Source organism: Mustela nivalis, assembly GCF_964662115.1.
Source record: "Mustela nivalis genome assembly, chromosome: 10".
NCBI classification, from domain to species: Eukaryota; Metazoa; Chordata; class Mammalia; order Carnivora; family Mustelidae; genus Mustela; species Mustela nivalis.
This window is the reverse complement of record NC_139029.1, coordinates 110,116,504-110,138,412: the sequence shown is the minus strand read 5'-3', so window position 1 is coordinate 110,138,412 and position 21,909 is coordinate 110,116,504. Positions and strand designations below refer to the sequence as shown.

Sequence of the window (21,909 nt, the reverse complement as noted above, 5' to 3'; positions counted from 1 at the left end):
AAATTTAGAAGTATTTCAGTCATTATTTCTTTGAAATATATATATGTATTCTTAAGATTTTATTTTTAAGTAATCCCTACGTACATTGTGGGGCTCGAACTTACGACTCCGAGATCGAGTTGCTCACTCTACCAACTGAGCCACCCAGTTGCGCCAGCCAGTAAGTTTTTCAGAGGTGTGGGGAATGCATTCAGAGTACTTCTAGTTCTCAAGTCTCCATTGACTCTCCTGGGTCTTCTCGGCATGTGGATAGTTTAATAGTTACCCAAGAATGTATAGAGAATTTATTTAAGCCTGTCCATGGCTCTCTCATTTTCGGGATCTCCTTGTTGGACTTATAACTGGTTTGCGGCTCACACTAAACAAGATCTGCAACCTCAGAGTAACAGCGCTACTCCTTGTCAGGCTAGCGCCTCAGTGATAAAGATGTAGTTTCCACTCACCCAGCTAGAGGTGGAATAGGTAGGGATGGGAGCTGCCCCAGGCAAGAGGTCCACAAGCTTAACCTTCCTTGCCAGAATTTTAGCAGTTTTTCAAGAACAAATACTTACCAATTTGTTGTTTGTTTTTGGTCAGTTTCCAGTGCCCTGAATTGATTGCTTCTAACAACTTTTTCTGGTTTTAAACTTGTTTTCTGCGTAGGGGAATCATTCTTTTCATATGACTGTTACCAGTGCTACAGTTTTGCCTATTTTTTAACTGTATAAATGGATTCTTAGTATATGCATTTTTCAATAATTTCTTTAACATCATGCCAATGTGTGATGCTTAGTTCAATAACTACTACAGTATACTATTCCATCTTATGAATATGACACAATATATCTATTCTCCTGCCAGTTGACATTTCATTTGTTGTTTTGGTTTTTTTTTTAAACATTTTATTTATTTATTTGACAGACAGAGATCACAAGCAGGCAGAGAGGCAGGTAGAGAGAGAGGAGGAAGCAGGCTCCCTGCTGAGCAGAGAGCCCGATGTGGGGCTCGATCCCAGAACCCTGGGATCTTGACCTGAGCCGAAGGCAGAGGCTTTAACCCACTGAGCCACCCAGGTGCCCCGAAGAGAAACCTAAGTCTTTTTTTTTTTTTAAGATTTTATTTATTTATCAGAGAGAGAGGGGGAGAGAGCGAGCACAGGCAGACAGAATGGCAGGCAGAGGCAGAGGGAGAAGCAGGCTCCCCGCTGAGCAAGGTGCCTGATGCGGGACTCGATCCCAGGACGCTGGGATCATGACCTGAGCCGAAGGCAGCTGCTTAACCAACTGAGCCACCCAGGCATCCCTCATTTGTTTTCATTTCAAATAATGCTCTAAGTATTCTTACACATAACTCCCGATCCATTTTCTATTAATTTATTTATTATTTTTAAATTTAAATTATTTTTAGTTAACAGATAGTGCAGTACTGATTTCTGGAGTAGAATTCAGTGCTTCATCACAACACCCAGTGCTCATCACAGGTACTGCCTTTATTTATTTATTTATTTATTTATTTATTTATTTTTAAGATTTTATTCATTTATTTGACAGAGAAAGATCACAAGTAGGCATAGAGGCAGGCAGAGAGAGAGAGAGGAGGAAGCAGGCTCCCTGCCGAGCAGAGAGCCCGACGTGGGACTCAATCCCAGGACCCTGAGATCATGACCCGAGCTGAAGGCAGCGGCTTAACCCACTGAGCCACCCAGGCGCCCACAGGTGCCTTCTTTAATACCCATCACCCATCTAGCCCATCCCCTACCCATGTCCCTCCATCAGCCCTTGGTTTGTTCTCTGTCAAGAGTGTCTTGTGGTGGGGTGCCTGGGTGGCCAGTTGTTAAGCATCTGCCTTTGGCTCGGATCATGATGCCAGGGTCCTGGGATGGAGCTCCACATTGGGCTTCCTGCTTGGCGGGAAGCCTGCTTCTCCCTCTCCCACTCCCCCTGCTTGTGTTCCTTCTCTCGCTGTGTCTCTCTCTGTCAAATGAATAAATAAAATCTTAAAAATAAAAAAATTTTTAAAAAGTGTCTTATGATGTGAAAGAATCTTTCTATTTTGGCAGTCTTACTAAATTTTTAGGATATATATACTTCTAAGAGAGGAGTTGCTAGTTTTTAGGATACGGAAATTCTAATATTACTGGATAAATAACGAATAGCTTCCCAAAGCAATTGTACCATTTTATGTTTGTAACTGCCCATGGAATAATGTGTCCTGTGCTCCACATCCTTGACAACACTTGGTATTGTGGTTTTTAAATTTTATTTTATTTTTTAGGGCCACCTGGGTGGCTCAGTGGGTTAAAGCCTCTGCCTTCAGCTCAGGTCATGATCTCAGGGTCCTGACTGGGATCAAGCCCCACATCAGGCTCTCTACTCAGCAGGGAGCCTGCTTCCTCCTCTCTCTCTGCCTTCCTCTTTGCCTACTTGTGGTCTCTCTCTGTCAAATAAATAAATAATCTTTTTTAAAAATTTATTTTATTTTTTAAAGATTTTATTTATTTATTAGAGCACGCACCAGCAAGGGGAGCAGCAGGCAGAGGGAGAGGGGAGCCATCCAGGTGCCCCTTGTGCCCCTTGTAGTTTTTCTTTGAAATCTGTTCATATTTCTTGTTTGTTTGCTCAATGATCATTTGTCTTTTTCTTGATTCATAGGAAGTCTTTATACGTAACAAATACTAATCCTTTGTAGTTACGAGTTGGAAATACCGTTCTCAGCTTATGGTTTATCTTTACTTTTCATGTTCTTCGTTGATAAACAGAAGTTATAATTTTAGCATTTCCTTTTATGGTGATTGGTTTTTATAGCCCTTCTGCTCTGATGCTTTATTATAAACATTTCTTATGTTGCCTTTGAAAGTTTCATAGTTCTGCCTTTAATCCAACTGAAGTTTATTTTTTATGTAATATTTGAGGTAAAGATCTGAATTTTGTGTGTGTGTGGTTATTAATGTTCCAGTGCCACTTACTGAAATGAGCCCCTTCTTACTGAAATATCTGCTTGTCATAAATTATTTCCATGTATTTGTGATTTATTTCTGGACTTTCTATTATGTTTCATTGCTCTGTCATTTTTTCTTAATTCTATATTGTGTATAACTGAGCTTTGCAAGTTTCTACATCTGTTAACTCCAGTAACCTCACTTTGGTTTTCTTCATGAATGTCTTGGCTCTTTTTACCTGTCATGCTTTTATATATATTTGAGAATCAGCCTGTCATGTTCCTCACTCACCTCTCCCCCAAAAAACTATTGATAATATTAAAAGAACAATATAGGGATAGCTAATAATTTCATACTATTTAGTGCTTCTACACAAAAACAATTTATTTAGGCCTTAACATTTTTCAGTGAAGTTGTTGCTTACACAATGATATCAATATACTTAATACTATGAACTGTTTGCTTAAAAATGGTTAAGGACTATGCAGCCATCAAAAGAAATGGAATCTTGCCATTTGCGATGACATGGATGGAATAGAGGGTATTATGCTTAGCAAAATATGTCAGTCGGAGAAAGACAACTATCATATGATCTCCCTGATATGAGGAAGTGGAGATGCAACGTGGGGGGCTTGGGGGGGTAGGAAAAGAATAAATAAAACAAGAAGTGATCAGGAGGGAGACAAACCATAAGAGACTCTTAATCTCACAAAACAAACTGAGGGTTGCTAGGGGGAGGGGGATCGGGAGAGGGTGGTGGGGTTATGGACATTGGGGAGGGTATGTGCTATGGTGAGTGCTGTGAAGTATGCAAACCTGGCGATTCACAGACCTGTACCCCTGGGGCTAATAATACATTATATGTTTATTAAAAATATTTTTAAAAATTAGTAATTAAAGGGCGCTCGGCTGGTTCAGTCAGTAGAACATGTGACTCGATCTCATGGTTGTGAGTTTGAGCCCCATGTTGTGTGTAGACCTTCCTAAAAAAATAATAAAGAAAAAGGAGTATTTAAAAATTAGTAATTTAGAGTCAAGGGCAAATATTTGTCCTGATGTCTCAAAAGATCTCAGCTAACCTATATGTAAAATTAAGTTGGTAGTCAACACGATCTTCCTTTTAATAGTCTTTGGAAAGATTAGGGAAATGGGCCCTCAGATATAAAAGTGAATTAAAACATGTAACTATTCTTCTACATAATGAACAAAACAAATAAAATGCTAATTGCATTTTAAGTGTATGAGGTAATTTGAGGTTTTGATGTCCAGTTCTTTATCAGAAGAGCTGGTGATCTGAATGATGGTAAGTGTAAAAGACCCAAAGCTGTTATATCCTTAATCTGTATATAGTGTTTCTCTCACTTTAAAAATCTCAAATTATGTTTATAAATCAGTCTCTAGTAAAAACTTTAATATTCAATTTTCTCATTTTTTCTAACTTTTCTTAAATATGCAAAATCTGGCTGAACCTACCATGTAAATTTTTTTTTTTTTAAAGATTTTATTTATTTATTTGACAGAGAGAAATCACAAGTAGATGGATAGGCAGGCAGAGAAGGAGAGTGAGAGGGAAGCAGGCTCCCTGCCGAGCAGAGAGCCCGATGCAGGACTCGATCCCAGGACCCTGAGATCATGACCTGAGCCGAAGGCAGCGGCTCAACCCACTGAGCCACCCAGGCGCCCCACCATGTCAATTTTTAATAAACTTTGTACATACCTCTCTAACAAAAAAAGGTTAAGGAGATCTATTTTATGTTATATGTATTTTACCACAATAAAAAAAAATTGAGGGAAAAGAAAGATTTATAGATACTGAGAGGGAATACTGGGATAAAAAGCAACATTAAAACTGCATGTTGAATATGAGTAAAAGGATGGAGAGGGGAAAGAGTACATATGTACATTTACAGAATATCTGGCTGCAGAAGAAACTGATATATTGGTTGCTTCTAAGGAGAGTAACTAGAAGCAGGAATATGAGGGAGGTCTGTTTTATTTTGTGTCCTTTTATAATGTTTTAGTTTTTTACCACATGAATATTTTTACTTTTTAAAAGGCACTTTCAGGGGCGCCTGGGTGGTTCAGTCATTAAGCATCTGCCTTCTGCTGTGGTCATGATCCCCGGACCCCGCCCCACATCAGGCTCCCTGCTTGGTGGGAAGGTTGTTTCTCCCTCTCCCATGCCCCCAGCTTGTGTTCCCTCTTTCACTGTGTCTCTCTCTGTCGAATAAATAAATAAAATCTTAAAAAAAAAAAAAAATGTAAATGCCACTAAGTATATGGAAAAAATGCTTGACATCATTAGTCATTAAGGAAATGCAAATCAGAATCACTTTATATTAATTAGGATGGCTGTAATCAAAAGGAGAGACTAACAAGTATTGATGAGCATATCTATCACAACAGGAAGTTCTGTTGGACAGCGCTACTCAAGAATAAACATTTTTGCTTCATTCACTGACCACATTTTTCAAATCATTCAGATAGTCTCTAGGCAAATTGTTGTTATAAAAACTTAAATATACAGGGTGCTTGGGTGGCTCAGTCAGTTAAGTGTCTGACTTCAGCTCAGATCATGATCCTGGGGTCCTTGGATCAAGTCCCATGCTGAGCAGGGAGCATTCTCCCTCTCGTCCCCTTCTGGACCGTTTAGTACTTTTACATACATATTTACATGTGGTTGTCAATAGTTATTAGTAATAGTTCCATGATAATATTTTTAAGTAGTTTATAATATAATACATGTATACAGTGTAATATATAATACAATACAATATAATATAATACATGGAAATAGAATGTCTCAATGAAAAAAAAAAGTAGCTTAGTTATTGATTTCATGGAAATTCTTATGTGGAAGGATCTTACACTCATTAGAGCTTCTCTCATCCATAGGTGATGCTGGGAGCAGAACTCCCAAAGACCAGAAGGTGAGTTGGGATGGGGAAGGTAAACTGAAAGATAAGAATATGAAGATGTTGGGGTGCCTGGGTGGCTCACTGTGTTAAAGCCTCTCTGGCTTTGGCTCAGGTCATGATCCCAGGGTCCTAGGATAGAGACCGGCTTTGGGCTCTCTGCTCAGCAGGGAACCTCCTTCCCCCTCTTTCTCTGCCTGCCTCTCTGCCTACTTGTGATCGCTGTCTATGAAATAAATAAATAAAATCTTTAAAAAACAAAAAAAGAATATGAAGATGGGAGAAACTTCTGGCCTGATCATTTGGTCACTTCAGCCATCACGATAATCAGCCCTGGGCGCCTGGGTGGCTCAGTGGGTTAAGCCGCTGCCTTCGGCTCGGGTCATGATCTCAGGGTCCTGGGATCGAGTCCCGCATCAGGCTCTCTGCTCAGCAGGGAGCCTGTTTCCTCCTCTCTCTCTCTCTCTGCCTGCCTCTCTGCCTACTTGTGATCTCTCTCTGTCAAATAAATAAATAAAATCTTTAAAAAAAAAAAAAAAAAGATAATCAGCCCTGTGGGTTCCAGTCCCCTAATAGGTGTTCTGAGGATGCAGCAGAGGTTCCTTAGAGATGCATGCACTAAGTGCTATATAAATGTAGAATCCACTAGGTGAGATTAATCAAGGAAGGTTTCTAAAGCTGATTTCTTTTTTTTTTTTTTTTCTTTTTTCTAAAGCTGATTTCTGAACCAGATTTATAAGGGCAATTTGGCCTAGTAAAGTAACCATACCTTCTCAACCGTAACTCATTCTATTCGGTTTCTTGAAAGACAAAGTTCTGGGGTGTCTGGATGGCTCAGTCAGTTAAGCATCTGCCTTCGGCTTAGGTTGCAATAACGAGGGTCCTGGGATCAAGCCCCACATCAGGCGCCCTGCTTGGCAGGGATCCTGCTTCTCCCTCTCCTGATCCCCCTGCTTGTGTGCTCTGTCTTCCTCTCTGTCAAATAAAATATTTGGGGGGAGAAAAAGAATTTTGAAAGACGAGTTTTTACTCTCAGGGCTAAGCCATGCTATTTTAAACCTTGTTTCCCTCATCACCTTTCTTACAGCTCCGTGAAGCTATGGCTGCCTTAAGAAAGTCCGCTCAGGATGTCCAGAAGTTCATGGATGCTGTCAACAAGAAGAGCAGTTCCCAGGATCTACATAAAGGTTAGGGTCTGGAGTTATCTCAGCATAGAGAGTGGGGGCGGAGATGGGAAGTGAATTCCTACAGAGATTTCATGAGTAACTGGCTCTGTTTTAGCATTAGAATTCTCTTCCACCTATGTTGGGTTCTTTAAATACCACAGGTTTTCCTTGTCTTGCTTAAGTCTTGTCTGCTGATATTCTAATGTGTGGTGGCTTTATCCAAATACCTTCTTAGCTCTGTGCTCATGACCACTTCTAGATGGCATTTAGAAGAGAGGAACTCAAACTCTCTTTTTTTTTTTTAAGATTTTATTTATTTGCCAGAGAGAGAGTGCACATGCACAAGAAGGCGGAGTGGCAGGCAGAGAGAAAGGAAGAAGCAGGCTCACCACTGAGCAAGGAGCCTGATGCAGGACTCAGTCTGAGGACCATGGGATCATGACCTAAACCGAAGGCAGGCATTTAACCAGTTGAGCCACCCAAGCCTCCCGTAACTCAAGATCTTAAAAAGAGATCTAAGGGAAACTTTGTCCAATAGGGCTGTTGATAGCTCTCCAATGGAAAATTGTTTTATAAATACTACTTAGCACTTAGTGAGTGTAATTAATATTGTTAATAAGGAGTTGGAGATACTTGGTTAAAGTGAGATGTTCTTGAATTACATGTGAATTGCAATTATGCAAGTATTTCCTGTTAGCAAAAATAGTTGAGTCAGCTATGCTTTTTGTCTGTCGAGAGAGCAGCAAAAGTGACTAAGGATCAGTGATTACCTCCATTTTCATCAGTTACTATATTATATTCTCTTAACTTTCCCATTTACTCCCCATATCTATGTCATATTTTTTTTAGAACATCTTTGCTTTCTTTTGTAGGGACCTTAAGTCAGATGTCTGGCGAACTGAGCAAAGATGGTGACCTTATAGTTAGCATGCGCATCCTGGGCAAGAAGAGAACTAAGACATGGCACAAAGGCACCCTTATCGCTATCCAGACGGTTGGTATGTTCAAGCTAGAAGAAGCGCTAATGAAAAAGGCAACCTGCAGGTCTCCATTGCTGATCATTTCTTTTCCCCACAGCCTTGCCTTTTGTCTCTCATGTAGCAGTCAGGATTTACACAGAAACTGATGGTTTTTAAAAATTTTTGTTCGTTTTTTTCCCTTTACTCAGGACCAGGAAAGAAGTACAAGGTGAAATTTGACAACAAAGGGAAGAGTCTCCTGTCGGGGAACCATATTGCCTATGATTACCACCCTCCTGCTGACAAGCTCTTTGTGGGCAGTCGAGTGGTGGCCAAGTACAAGGATGGGAATCAGGTCTGGCTCTATGCTGGCATTGTAGCTGAGACACCAAACGTCAAAAACAAGCTCAGGTACCTGGACAGAGGATTGTAAAGAGAGTGGAGACCAGTAGCAAAGCACCTGCCCTATTCAAACCATAGTCAATATTTCACAATTAGCTTTTGTGACCAGAAGCCCTTGATTTTTTTTTTTTTTTTTTTTTTTGCAACAGAGATCATGTGGGTGATTCTTCCTCGTTTTTTTCTTTTTTTCCTCAAGAAAAACTTGGAGGTAAAACTAGGAGGAGAGTCATTAAGATTGTTTAATGGTTGTTAGGGGAATAGGAAGGAAGGGGAAACTAAATGGTTTTAGCAAAATAGGAGTCTGATATGAAACAAGAATGAGTAGGTTTTAGAAAAGTGGAGGTAAATTGGTTAGATTGAGGGAGAATTCCTAACTCTTGGAAGAGTAATAGGAAGGAAGTAGTACACCAGAACATTTTCCCAGGAGTATGTCCTATTGTGATCAAGAGTAGAAGCTATGAAATTTCTGTAGATCATGTTAAATACAACCTCTGATCTTTCTGCCATCGCTCTTTACTTACAGGTTTCTCATTTTCTTTGATGATGGTTATGCTTCCTATGTCACACAGTCTGAACTATATCCCATTTGCCGGCCACGTGAGTGTCCCTCTTTCCTTTCTGAGTTTTATCCATTTCCTCTTCTACCTTATATTTCTTGTTAAGATAATCAGTTGAAAAGCCCTGAAAGGAAAAGAAAAGAAAATGGAGGGAGGAAGGCAGGCCCTGATATATGTGGTGCTTCCATCTCAAAGGGCGTAAGTTTGATTAATGTCTTTTGGGAGATAACAGTTCTATTTGCTTGTCTCTAGTGCTGGATCTTTGTAGTTGAAGAGTGGGATACTAGGAAATCATGACTGACCTTGGGTGGATTCTCATATTGTAGTTGTGTTTTGATTTTGTTTCTGAGTGATTTAGGCTTAAGGAGATGTTGTTTCTTTCCTAGTCTTGTCCTTCATCTAACATTTGTATAAATCTGTAGCTGCATAGTGCTCTCTGCAGAAGCTGAGTTAGATGGAGTTTTCATAGTGCCTTCCATACTTGTGTCTCTGGCTTGGGAACAGACTCTACAAAGCAGTTGTTTTTAATTACAAAAGAGTTAACTAACACTGATCCCTTTCCATATAACAGAACGGTAAATACATTCTGGGTCCCTTAAAAGTAGCCTGATACAGAATGAGAAGGAAGGACAATTTTTTTTTAAATCAATTTCATCATGCCACCTGATCTTTTTTATTTATCTCTAGACTTACATCAGGTTAGCAAGAATTTTCACTTGAATTTTCCTAAACAAAACATCCATTTTTATGAAATAAGTGTCTCACCTATATTTGCATATTGCTTAGTTATTATTGATTTGGTCTATGTGTGCATTTACACAATAGGTTCAATACTGTCAGGTAGTCTTGGTTTTGCTTCTCAGGTTATGTTTTCTTTCTTTATTTTTCTCTCCCTCCCAACTTGAAAAATGGCCAACATCTCCTTGCCAACCATTTGTTTTTTTCCTATCAAGATAAGCCCTGGGGTGCCTGGCTGGCAAAAATGGTAGAGCATGCAACTCTTAACCTTGGGGTCATGAGTTCAAGGCCCACATTAAGCACAGAGATTACTTTTTTTTTTTTTTTAAGATTTTATTTATTTATCAGAGAGAGAGGGAGCACAGGCAGACAGAATGGCAGGCAGAGGCAGAGGGAGAAGTAGGCTCCCTGCTGAGCAAGGAGCCCGATGTGGGACTCGATCCCAGGACCCTGGGATCATGACCCGAGCCGAAGGCAGCTGCTTAACCAACTGAGCCACCCAGGCGTCCCGCACAGAGATTACTTTAAACAAAAAAAAAAGAGAGAGAGAAAGAGAGACCTGCTCCACTTGCCCTCTCTCAGCCCTCCTTCTTCCTTGGCACAGTGAAAAAGACTTGGGAGGACATAGAAGACATCTCCTGCCGGGACTTCATAGAAGAGTATATCACGGCTTACCCCAACCGCCCCATGGTACTGCTCAAGAGTGGCCAGCTTATCAAGACTGAATGGGAAGGCACGTGGTGGAAGTCCCGCGTCGAAGAGGTGGATGGCAGCCTAGTCAGGATCCTCTTCCTGGTACTGTTCTTCCCGGAGTTTTGGACACAAGGCTCAGAGTGGGATGGGGGAGCATAAGAGGCAGTAATGAGGATGATTTTGTAGTCCTCCATAATTTTCCCTTTTCTTTTTCTTTTTTTTTTTTTTTTTAAAGATTTTATTTATTTATTTGACAGACAGAAATCACAAGTAGACGGAGAGGCAGGCAGAGAGAGAGGAGGAAGCAGGCTCCCCGCTGAGCAGAGAGCCAGATGTGGGACTCGATCCCAGGACGCTGGGATCATGACCTGAGCCGAAGGCAGCGGCCCAACCCACTGAGCCACCCAGGCGCCCCTAATTTTCCCTTTTCTTATGCTATCTGTTTTCACTGTTTGGGAGCAAATTTTACTTTATCTTTTTGTTTCTCTCTGGTGGTTATTGAAAATTCCTGGGGCACCTAGGGTGGCTCAGTCGGTTAAGCTCAGGTCATAATCTTGGGGTCCTGGGAGCAAGCCCCACATAAGGTTCCCTGCTCAGCAGAGAGTCTGCTGCTTGCTCTTCCTGTGCCTCCCCCCAGCTTCCCTACTCGTGTGCACACATGCTTGCTCTCTTTTAAGAAAATTAAAAAAAAAAAAAAAAATCCCAAATTTAACTGTGAGCTAATTTGCATATTGGTTTGTTTTTCTCTCTCTCTCAGGATATTTACATTGCATATAGGCATAGAGAAGACAGTTCCAATTGTCCAGGATCAGGGTTTTGGTAGCATAGTGAGACAAAAAGGAGGCATCAAAGAATTAGAGGTCCTGATGATTTTTTTTTTTTTTTTTTAGGATTTTATTTATTTGAGAGAGAGCGTACAAGCAGGAGTGGGGGAGGAGTGGAGGGAAAGGAAGAAGCAGACTCCCCACTGAGCAGGGACCCTCCCCACCACCCATGCAGAGCTCCATCCTGGGACTTTGCGATCATGACCTGATTGAAAGGCAGATGCTTAATTGACAGCCACCCAGGCTCCCCCTGATGATCATTCAGGGCCCAGTTTAACTCTTGGATCTTCTGTACCTGTCCTCTTCTCCCCTTTCATGCCTTTCTTAGAGTTCCAGTCTTTGAGCTATCCTCAGTCTTTTGTTCCTTAAGGCCTTAATGATCTGTGTCACACCACTTATACTCAATATAAACATCTGTCTCTCCTGTAATTTTTTAAGTGAAGAATATGTGATTTTCTTTTTCATTTTCCTGATGGCTGTCATGGAAACTGGAACATAAGTTTATTGAGTAGATAGGGAATTTGGCATTCATCAGGGAGATTTCCTTCAAGGAGCACATGGAGGCATATTCTGCACAAATGGCAGGATATAGTTTCTAACCTTTGCTTCATTTCCCTCCAACCTTCCTTCCTCCCAATCCCCCAGGATGACAAAAGATGTGAATGGATCTATCGAGGCTCTACGCGGCTAGAGCCCATGTTCAGTATGAAGACATCCTCAGCCTCTGCACTGGAGAAGAAGCAAGGAGGACAGCTCAGGACACGTCCAAATATGGGTATGTCTTAAAAGACACCGAACGGGAGGAAAGAAACAGGCAAAGCAGCAAAGGAGTGTGTACAATAGCTATCCTTTGTTTACCAGGATGACACCACTGACTCACTGGAAACAGGAGGTGTGTCCTGAGTAGTTTCCAGTAGTACGTGGTGCCTCCACTTAGTGCAATGGCTCTGATTCATTCTAAACGACCCCATAAAAATCTGAAACAACTGGCTTAGGGGTGGATGTGGTAGTATAGTTACCTCTGTTATCCATATGAGAATTATCTGCTTTGTATGTGATTCATTGTCAATTTTTTTAAAAGCCTGGACAGCTTTTGTTTTTATATGTTCCTGGCCTACTTTTTGGTTGATTTTTCCTGATATCATTAGTTGATCAAAGAATGTTTTTTTAAAATTTTTCACCAAAGAATAACCTAATTACCAGCATAAACTGTGTTTAAGGCAGAAAGATAAAGCCTTACTGGGTTGAAGCCAGCCTGTGCCAGTAAGTGTTTTCACTCATTGGTTTAAATAATGGAACGACAGTCTTGACACTTACTCAAAATGTTTCCATTGCTGCTTATGTATATTATGTAAATTGATGATTGGGTATGTGCATGAGTATACACGACACAGCTGTCATCTTCAGTGGTCAGTTTCCTCTTTTCTCTAGGTGCCGTGAGGAGCAAAGGCCCTGTGGTCCAGTACACCCAGGATCTGACCAGTACTGGGACACAGTTCAAGCCAATGGAGCCCCTGCAGCCTACAGCCCCTCCTACCCCCCCTGTCCCTCCTGTCCCACCTGCCCCACCTGCACCCCCTCTGTCCCCACAGGCAGGTGACAATGAGTGAGTGATATTCTTTCTTATTTACTAGTTTCTTTCACATTGCATTTTCTGTATTCTTTACTGTATGATGTTTAATCTCTTAGCAGCTTAGAAAGTCAGCTTGCCCAATCTCGGAAGCAGGTAGCCAAAAAGAGCACATCCTTCCGGCCAGGATCTGTGGGCTCTGGTCATTCCTCCCCTACATCTCCAGCACTCAGTGAAAATGTCCCTGCTGGGAAGCCTGGTAGCAACCAGACATACAGGTGAGAAACTCCTAGGCTTTCTGTGGGGAGGTGGCAGCATGGACTAAATACTCACTGGGGACATTCTTGGTTCCAAGGGGCTTACTTAAGGCTATGATGGTGAGGAGTTGGACTTGAAAGCTTTCTTGTTTTTAGGTTTTTGTTTTAGCTTTTTTTTTTTTTTTTTTTTTTTAAAGATTGATTTATTTGAGGGCACCTGGGTGGCTCAGTGGGTTAAGCCTCTGCCTTCAGCTCACGTCATGATCTCAGGGTCCTGGGATCGAGTCCCGCATCGGGCTCACTGCTCTACAGGGAGCCTGCTTCCTTTCTCTCTCTCTCTCTCTCTCTCTCTGCCTGCCTCTCTGCCTACTTGTGATCTCTCTGTCAAATAAATAAATAAAATCTTTAAAAAGAAAAAAAAAAGATTGATTTATTTGAGAGAGTACACCCATGTAAGTGTGGGGAAGGGCAGAGAGAATCTCAAGCACACTCCACACAGTGTGGAGTCTGATACGGGGCTTGATCTCAGAATGCTGAGATCATGACCAGAGCCAAAATAAAGTCAGACATTTAATACTCACTGAGCCACCCAGGTGATCAGAAAAGAAAGCTTTAACTTGGGAAGTTTCCAACAAACAGGGTGTGAAAATAATTAGAAATGAGGTGCCTGTGGGGCACCTGGGTGGCTCAGTGGGTTAAGCCTCTGCCTTCGGCTCAGGTCATATCCCAGGGTCCTGGGATTGAGCCCTCCACCGGACTCTCTGCTCAGCAGAGAGCTGCTTCCTCCTCTCTCTTTCTCTGCCTGCCTCTCTGCCTACTTGTGATCTCTGTCTGCCAAATAAATAAAATCTTAAAAAAAAAAAAAAAAAGTGCCTAGAAATACAGAATCACTAGAAGTCATTTGTTTAAAACTTTTCATTGAATGTGGTGTCATAATTGGTACAGTAGAAAGGGATTACTCCTGCCTCTTTCCTTGAATCACAGTCTGTAGGACACATAAAAGGGGGAAAATATTGGTAGTAAACTGGACTGTATGTCTGTAACTCACAGGCAAAAAAAATTTTAGGAAAAGGTATACTGTTGTGGTGCCTGGGTGCCTTGGTTGGTTGAGTGCCTTCCTTCAATTCGGGTCATGATCCAGGGTCTTGAGATCAAGCCCCACGTCGGGCTCCCTGCTCAGCGGGAAGCCTGCTTCTCCCTCTCCCACTCCCTTTGCTTGTATTCCCTCTCTCACTCTCTCTCTGTGTCAGATAAATAAATAAAATCTTAAAAAAATAATAATAATAAGGTATACTGGTGAGGTGGAGATATTTTCATTCAGTGAAGAGTAACCAGGACCTCTTAGTGTCCAAGTTGGGTAAAGCAAGGGAAAACGTGACTTCCTTGTGTCATCTGTGGCTTCCCGGGCACAGCTGTTTGAAAGATTAGTGAGCTAGCCAGCAGCAGGGGCCTTCTGCAGCAGAAGGGTCCTGTTGCCCTCTTACCTGATCTCTCACGTGTCTTTTGCAGACCACCGTTAAGCTCAGCAGCCTCTGCCCCAGCAGCACCCCCAGTACCCCCAGCACCTCCCGCCTTCCACGGCATGCTGGAGCGGGCCCCAGCAGAGCCCTCCTACCGAGCCCCCATGGAGAAGCTCTTCTACTTACCTCATGTGTGCAGCTACACCTGTCTGTCCCGAGTCAGACCTATGAGAAGTGCGCAGTACCGGGGCAAGAATCCTCTGCTGGTCCCACTACTCTATGACTTCCGGCGGATGACAGCCCGCCGCCGAGTTAACCGCAAGATGGGCTTTCATGTTATCTATAAGACACCCTGTGGCCTCTGCCTTCGGACAATGCAGGAGATCGAGCGCTATCTTTTTGAGACTGGCTGTGACTTCCTCTTCCTGGAGATGTTCTGTTTGGATCCATATGTTCTTGTGGACCGCAAGTTTCAGCCCTATAAACCTTTTTACTATATATTGGACATCACTTACGGGAAGGAAGATGTTCCCCTATCCTGTGTCAATGAGATTGACACAACCCCCCCACCCCAGGTGGCCTACAGTAAGGAACGAATCCCGGGCAAGGGTGTTTTCATTAACACGGGCCCAGAATTTCTGGTCGGTTGTGACTGCAAGGATGGGTGCCGTGACAAGTGAGTTGGTAGGGTAATTGCTGGCCCTGCCTCCAACTTTGTTATCCTTGTCTTTCCTTTACCTTCTTTTTCCATTTGTTTCCTATTTACATCCTCCCTCAGCTGGAGCTCCTGCCATTAGGCCTCCATGAAGCAGTGAGAGAGGCTTGGGTCTGACATGGCCCCCACTGCATGACCCTGGGTACACATGCCCTTTTTTTGTTTTTCTCTGATTCTCCCCCTTTTTCCTTTGTGTCCCTTCATTGTGCTTTCAGTTGCCACTTGGTTTCATTCTGTCTTCCTTGTGGTCTGTCATGTTCTTACTGTCTTTTCCCTTTTCCCTTCTCATTTACATGTATGACAAGAAAAATTTCACTGTTCTCCCTATTCTTTTGTAGTACTTCCTACCTCTAAAGAAAGTCTCACAGCTCTAGCCGTCATATCCTTCTGTCTTAATTCAGGTCCAAATGTGCCTGTCATCAACTAACTATCCAGGCCACAGCCTGCACCCCGGGCGGCCAGATCAACCCTAACTCTGGCTACCAGTACAAGAGACTAGAAGAGTGTCTGCCCACAGGGTAAGTAGGGGAAAGTGAAGCACTTCACAGACAGAGTTCTAAAAATTGGAACCAAAAATAGAGTAACCGAAACCAAGTGTTTTATCATTTAAATCTTACTGAATTTCCAGCACATGTTTCTTCCTTGGGCTTTCTTTTAAATGAAGACTTCTAATGATTGAATAGGATCTAGCAGTTGCAGTTAAAAGTGTTCTCCATTTCATAGTTGTATGTATATCTTAACAGACTGCAGTTATGGTGGCAAGGGAGATGTGTTCAGAGAGAAGCATGCAGGGACCTGATTATATAGGACTTAGTAAATGAGAATAAAAATTAGAAACAGGGGGGCCTGGGTGGCTCAGTGGGTTAAAGCCTCTGCCTTCAGCTCAGGTCATGATCCCAGGGTCCTGGGATAAAGCCCCGCATTGGGCCCTCTGCTCAGCAGGGAGCCTGCTTCCTCCTCTCTCTCTGCCTGCTTCTCTGCCTACTTGTGATCTCTGTCTGTCAAATAAATAAATAAAATCTTTAAAAAAAATTAGAAACAAATCATGGTGTGATAGGGAACTGTTAGAGAATTTCAAGCAGGCAAATGATGCCATCTACTTTTTGAAGGTTACCATGGCTTTGTGGAGACTGTGTCTTAGGGCAGCAAAAGTAAAACTGGGAAATCCACTTAGGAGATGAATTACAGGGATATAGGCAAGAGGTAGTGCTTGCTGGACCTTGTTCTAGAATGCATACAGCAAGTAGAGCTGAAAGAGGGTAGAGTTGGGTTTCATTTGGAGGTAGAGCTGCAGAACTTGATTGATGGAGTGGGAGGGAAGCAGCAGAATCAAGGTCAAGTCCTCTAAATTTTATACTTCAGCGATAAAGTGGGTGTTGGTGCTTTTTACTGAGATGGAGGTCTGGAGGAGTTGCAGGTCTGGAAGAAACTCAGCTTTTTCTCTGGCCATATTATGTTTGAGGTCCCTCCTAGACACTCCAAGGAGAAATATCAAGAAGGCAGTGAGACTTCTGGAGAGAAGTATAAGGACTGGACATGAGGAATTAGGAACCCTGAACATAAGTAAGAGGCAGTATTTAAAGCCTGGATGAGTTTACCTAGAGAGAATATTGATACTAGATAAGAAAAGGGGCCCCAGCAGTCATCCCTGAGTTCTCCAATCAGAGGCTGAGCAGAGGAGGTGAAACCAGCATATAAGATTGAAAAAGGCAGGCAAAGACTCAGACAATGAAAGAGGGGGATATAAAACTTGATAAAATGATTATATATGAACACGGAAACAAACCTGGTACTCAAGATACATAATTAGCAGCGAGAACAGAAGAAGAGAAAAACATCAATGAAATAATGCAGAAATTTTCCTATAATTGAAGAAGGGTCTGTTTCCAAATGGAAAATGCCAGTCATGTCCCAGCATAGCAGATGAAAATAGATCACCACTAAAAAATATTATAATAAAATGAAATCATTGTGTCCACAGAACACTGAAGACAAACTAGAAATCCTAAAAGCTTCTAGAGAAGAGAAATAGACCACAAAAATAAAGAATCAATGTCTTCGGCCTTCTCAAAATGACATGGGAAGCTAGATGGAAATTAAGTACCCTATTCAGAATTCTGAGGAGAAATTACTTATAACCCAGAGTTCTAAACCCCAGGCAATGAGTTTTAAGTGTTAAACTAAAGACATTTTTTAGACATGAAACACCTCAAAATTGTCAATTTAGTTTCCTTCCCAGAGAAAGTTAATTGGAGGGGGCACCTGGGTGGCTCAGTTGGTTAAGCACCTGCCTTTGGCTCAGGTCATGATCCCAGGGTCCTGGGATGGAGCCCCATGTTGGGCTCCCTGCTCAGCGGGGAGCCTGCTTCTCCCTCTCCCTGCCGCTCCCCCTGCTTATACTCTCCTCTCTGTCAAATACGTAAATAAAATCTTTAAAAAAAAAAAAGAAAAGAAAGTTAACTGGAATTATTTGCCATAAGGGGAAAAGTCAAGAGAGGGGAAGACATTTTGATCCAGGAAATAGCAGCTCCAACACAAAAAGAGGATTGAGGGAGAACCCTGGAGGTGGTGGGGTGAAGGGGACTTGGCTGACAGCCACACACCAGATGGGACAGCCAGTGTGCGAGCAGTGCAGATCCAGCTGCAAGAGAAGCTCTGGAAGAACAGGCTTAGTAGAAAACCTGTATGTCTGAGGATCTTCACAAGAGATGAAGGATGCCAGGGAAGTCAGGAGATGAATTTGTGCTGAATGCAAATTGAAAGCTAAGCAAAGGGAAAGACAGTTACTGGCTTCAGCTGCATCACTGTATCATTTATGTTTTAATTATAATAAAACTTGAGTCTGTAACAACATCCAGATTTGCTAATTCTGGGCAGTAGATGAGTGTCCATTATGTCCTTTTTCGTGTTTGAAATGTTTCATAGAAATATTTTCAAAGAATCACAAATAATATGTCACTTCCTTGCCTAAAACTCTAATAGCTTCCCACTGCATTTTGGATTTCATTCTAATTCTTAATCTTGGGCAACAAGACACTGCTTATCTGGACCCTTCCTATCTCTCTCCCTCCAAAACTGTTCTAACCACGCTGATATTCTTCAGTTACTGAATCTAGTTTGCCTGGTGTTAGCCAGTCTACCTCAGGGGCCTTCGTACATGCTGTGCCCTCTGCTTGGCGTCCGTCCACTGTTCGTTGCATGGTTATCTTCTTTAACCTTGAGCTCTCAGCTTTAATCTCACCTCCTCAGAGAGACCTTTCCTGACGCTAAAACTAGGTCATTTTCACTCCCTTAATGCTCTCATTGAGCAGTCCTTTTGTGTTTTTTATAGGATCTGGGGCAGCTTGAATTTATATGTTGACTTGCTTTTGTTCTTGCTTTTGTTTTTGCTTTTCCATTAGCACATAAGCTCCATGGGGATGGGAACCTGTCTTGCTCACGGTGGTATGACCGGCATCTAACTGACCCAGTACCTGGCACATAGGAAGCATTGTTGAATGAATGAGTGATACAGTATACCTACTGTGAAAGGTTCCTTTGGTGGTGATTAGACCTAAATTCAAATTCTGACTTCATCCATTCTAAGCTGATCTTGTATTATTAGCTGTAAACAGGAGAATTGAACAGAACAGCCCCACTGAGGCTTTAGGGGACCTAACGAAGTTGCTTCTTGAGATGGTGCTGGTTACATGGTGTGTTCAGTTTGTGAAAATTCATTGAGCTGTAGACATGTATATGTTCTTTCCTCTGTGTATATTATGCTTTCATTGTTTTATTTTTAAGGAATCTCTACATTCAGTGTAGGGCTCCAACTCAGGACCCCTGTGCCTGAGTCGCATGCTCTACCCATTTAGCCAGATGGGCCCCTTAGTTTCCATGGTTTTTGAGGTTTAAAAAAAAATCCTTGTAGGGCTGCTCCGAGGATAGAATAGAGAACGTATATGAAGCATATTGGCATAATGCCAAACACAAAGTATATGTTCAGCAGGGAGGAGCTGCTAATAATCTTTGTCCAAAAGGACAGGACCAGTGTCATCAACTCTAATTATACTGGTGTCCTCTTTCCAGAAGTAGATGTCTCCCAAATCTCCGTGTCAGGAAACTTTAATTGAAATCCCAACACTGAACAAAGTAGATGGAGCAGAAATATTGATGCCTGAGAAGATGACAGTTTTCTCCGTAAAACTATTTGCTAGATAACTTTGATAGTTTATTTTTTAAATACTTAATCTGTGCAGTCCTTAAACTTAATAGATCTTTGAGCTCCCTGAAAGGAAAGGTTATGAGTCCCAGTATGTAGAAAGCCCTGGGTGGTTAGTAAATGTTCACAGAGTGAAAGAATGAAAGTCTGCTATGCCAGAACTTTTGTTCCAATTCCTCCTCTTTCCATATCTATTATATTGGCTTCTGCCTGTCCCACTCATCTTTATTTTATATGTCTCTTTCTATAAATTGATGTAGTCTGTCTACATATTCTAACAGCTCTTAATCTTTATTCACATCAGTTTGCTCGCTTTCCTCCAGGTGTTCGGCGTTCTGCTATTCACTGTTAACTAGTGTGATAAGTACCTCCATGAATCACTTTTCCCCCTCCTGAGTTATTTCCTTGGGCTCTATTTCCAAATGAATCAAAGAGCATGGACAGTTCAGTACATTCACTCGCTTAGATCACTACCTACTAAATGATGATACCTTAAGAATTGTTACAGTTCTGTGGGCAGAACGGATCTAGTAATCATGTTATGATTGAGTTTATTGTCCCTCCTCCCAGAGTCTATGAGTGTAACAAACGCTGCAAATGTGACCCAAACATGTGCACAAACCGGCTGGTGCAGCACGGACTCCAGGTTCGGCTACAGCTGTTCAAGACACAGAACAAGGGCTGGGGTATCCGCTGCTTGGATGACATTGCCAAAGGCTCCTTTGTCTGTATTTATGCAGGTTGGTGATGAAATGAAAGAGTGGCCTCTGAGGTTAGGACATGATAGGGAATTGAATCAGAGAGAAGCTAAACAGAAGAATAAAATGCTTGACATGTGAACTTGGGAGGAAGAGGAGGCCAGGATGTTCTTATGTAAAGAACAGGACAAGTGATGTGCCTGTCTGGGTAGACTAGGAAGGGACAAAGAGCTTTATAAGAACAAGAAGGAAAAGGGTTGAAAGTGGACATGAGGATTTTTTAATTATTATTAACATATAATGTATTATTTGCCCCAGAGGTACAGGTCTGTGAACCATCAGGCTTACACATTGCACAGCACTTGCCATAGCACAAACCCTTCCCAGTTGGACGTGAGGATTTTTCAGATGAGGGACATGGGAGCAGGGCCTGGTGTGTCATTTCCTCCCACGTCTCTCCACCCAGAGGCTTTTAGCATAGCTGCAGACACCCTTTTGGTAAACCAAGTGAAGAAGAAGACAGGATGGCAGAAAGGGCAAGATTTAAAACTAGAGTTAAGGGGCACCTGGGTGGCTCAGTGGGTTAAGCCTCTGCCTTAGGCTCGGGTCATGATCCCAGGGTCCTGGGATTGAGCCCCACGTTGGGCTCTCTGCTCAGCGGGGAGCCTGCTTCCTCCTCTCTCTGCCTACCTGTGGTCTCTGTCTGTCAAATAAATAAATAAAATCTTTAACAAAAAACTAGAGTTAAGACACTGAGGTGACAAGGGAGAGCCCATAAGAGAGGTGTCTTGACTGTGTGTCAGTGGCTGGGTATTGCTGGAAGGAGCCCTGTACTTTCTAAAAGATCCTCATAACCATGGAATATGCCTTTAATTCTCTTCATTCCCAGGCAAGATCCTGACAGATGACTTTGCAGACAAGGAGGGCCTGGAGATGGGTGATGAGTACTTTGCCAATCTGGACCACATAGAGAGCGTGGAGAACTTCAAGGAAGGCTATGAGAGTGATGCTCCCTGTTCCTCTGATAGCAGCGGGGTGGACTTGAAAGACCAGGAGGATGGCAACAGTGGTACAGAGGATCCTGAAGAGTCCAATGATGACAGCTCCGATGATAACTTCTGTAAAGATGAGGACTTCAGCACCAGCTCCGTGTGGCGCAGCTATGCTACCCGGCGGCAGACCCGGGGCCAAAAGGAGAACGGACTTTCTGAGACCGCTTCCAAGGACTCCCGCCCCCCAGACCTCGGCCCCCCACATATTCCTGTCCCTCCAGCAATTCCTGTAGGTGGTTGCAATCCGCCTTCCTCTGAAGAGACACCCAAAAACAAGGTGGCCTCGTGGTTGAGCTGCAATAGTGTCAGTGAAGGTGGCTTTGCTGACTCTGATAGCCGTTCATCCTTCAAGACTAGCGAAGGTGGGGAAGGCCGGGCTGGGGGAGGCAAAGGGGAGGCTGAGAAGGCCTCCACCTCAGGGCTGGGCTTCAAGGATGAGGGAGACATCAAGCAGCCCAAGAAAGAGGTAAGTGGTGGCAGGAGACTCAAGAGCAGTGGCTTTTGTGTAACTGGTGTAGTAATGTAATGTGGCTTACTTTCACTCTTCATTCATTTTACTGGGTGGAGATTTCTGTGGCAAACTGGATTATTGCCCCAGCCACCTGACCACTCAGCACATTCCTAGTGCTTAAAGAACCAAATTATTTTAAAAATCAACTTTGGGAAGAAGCATCTGGTTCATTCCAAAGTAAAGGATTTATAAGATTAAATGTTACATTTCAGGTTATCTGCAGCATTGATTTCAAATTATCTGCAGCATTGCTGTCTTTTGTTATACTTAAAAA

At 42.5% G+C, this 21,909-nt stretch overlaps 1 protein-coding gene across 6 annotated transcripts in view; it reads left to right on the top strand.

The window, feature by feature from the left end:
- Positions 1-21,909, top strand: part of SETDB1 (SET domain bifurcated histone lysine methyltransferase 1) — a 34,033-nt gene that overhangs the window by 9,027 nt on the left and 3,097 nt on the right. For 3 of the 6 annotated variants that reach the window (XM_082685931.1, XM_082685930.1, XM_082685932.1), the window contains exons 4-16: positions 5,813-5,847; positions 6,920-7,019; positions 7,871-7,996; positions 8,167-8,368; positions 8,883-8,956; positions 10,259-10,449; positions 11,817-11,946; positions 12,603-12,777; positions 12,861-13,019; positions 14,508-15,134; positions 15,575-15,691; positions 19,945-20,114; positions 20,962-21,590. In XM_082685931.1, coding sequence (XP_082542057.1) covers positions 5,813-5,847; positions 6,920-7,019; positions 7,871-7,996; positions 8,167-8,368; positions 8,883-8,956; positions 10,259-10,449; positions 11,817-11,946; positions 12,603-12,777; positions 12,861-13,019; positions 14,508-15,134; positions 15,575-15,691; positions 19,945-20,114; positions 20,962-21,590 — 2,735 coding nt within the window. The remainder of the gene's footprint in view (positions 1-5,812; positions 5,848-6,919; positions 7,020-7,870; positions 7,997-8,166; positions 8,369-8,882; positions 8,957-10,258; positions 10,450-11,816; positions 11,947-12,602; positions 12,778-12,860; positions 13,020-14,507; positions 15,135-15,574; positions 15,692-19,944; positions 20,115-20,961; positions 21,591-21,909) is intronic. The other 3 variants (XM_082685934.1, XM_082685933.1, XM_082685935.1) reach the window with 1 other exon arrangement.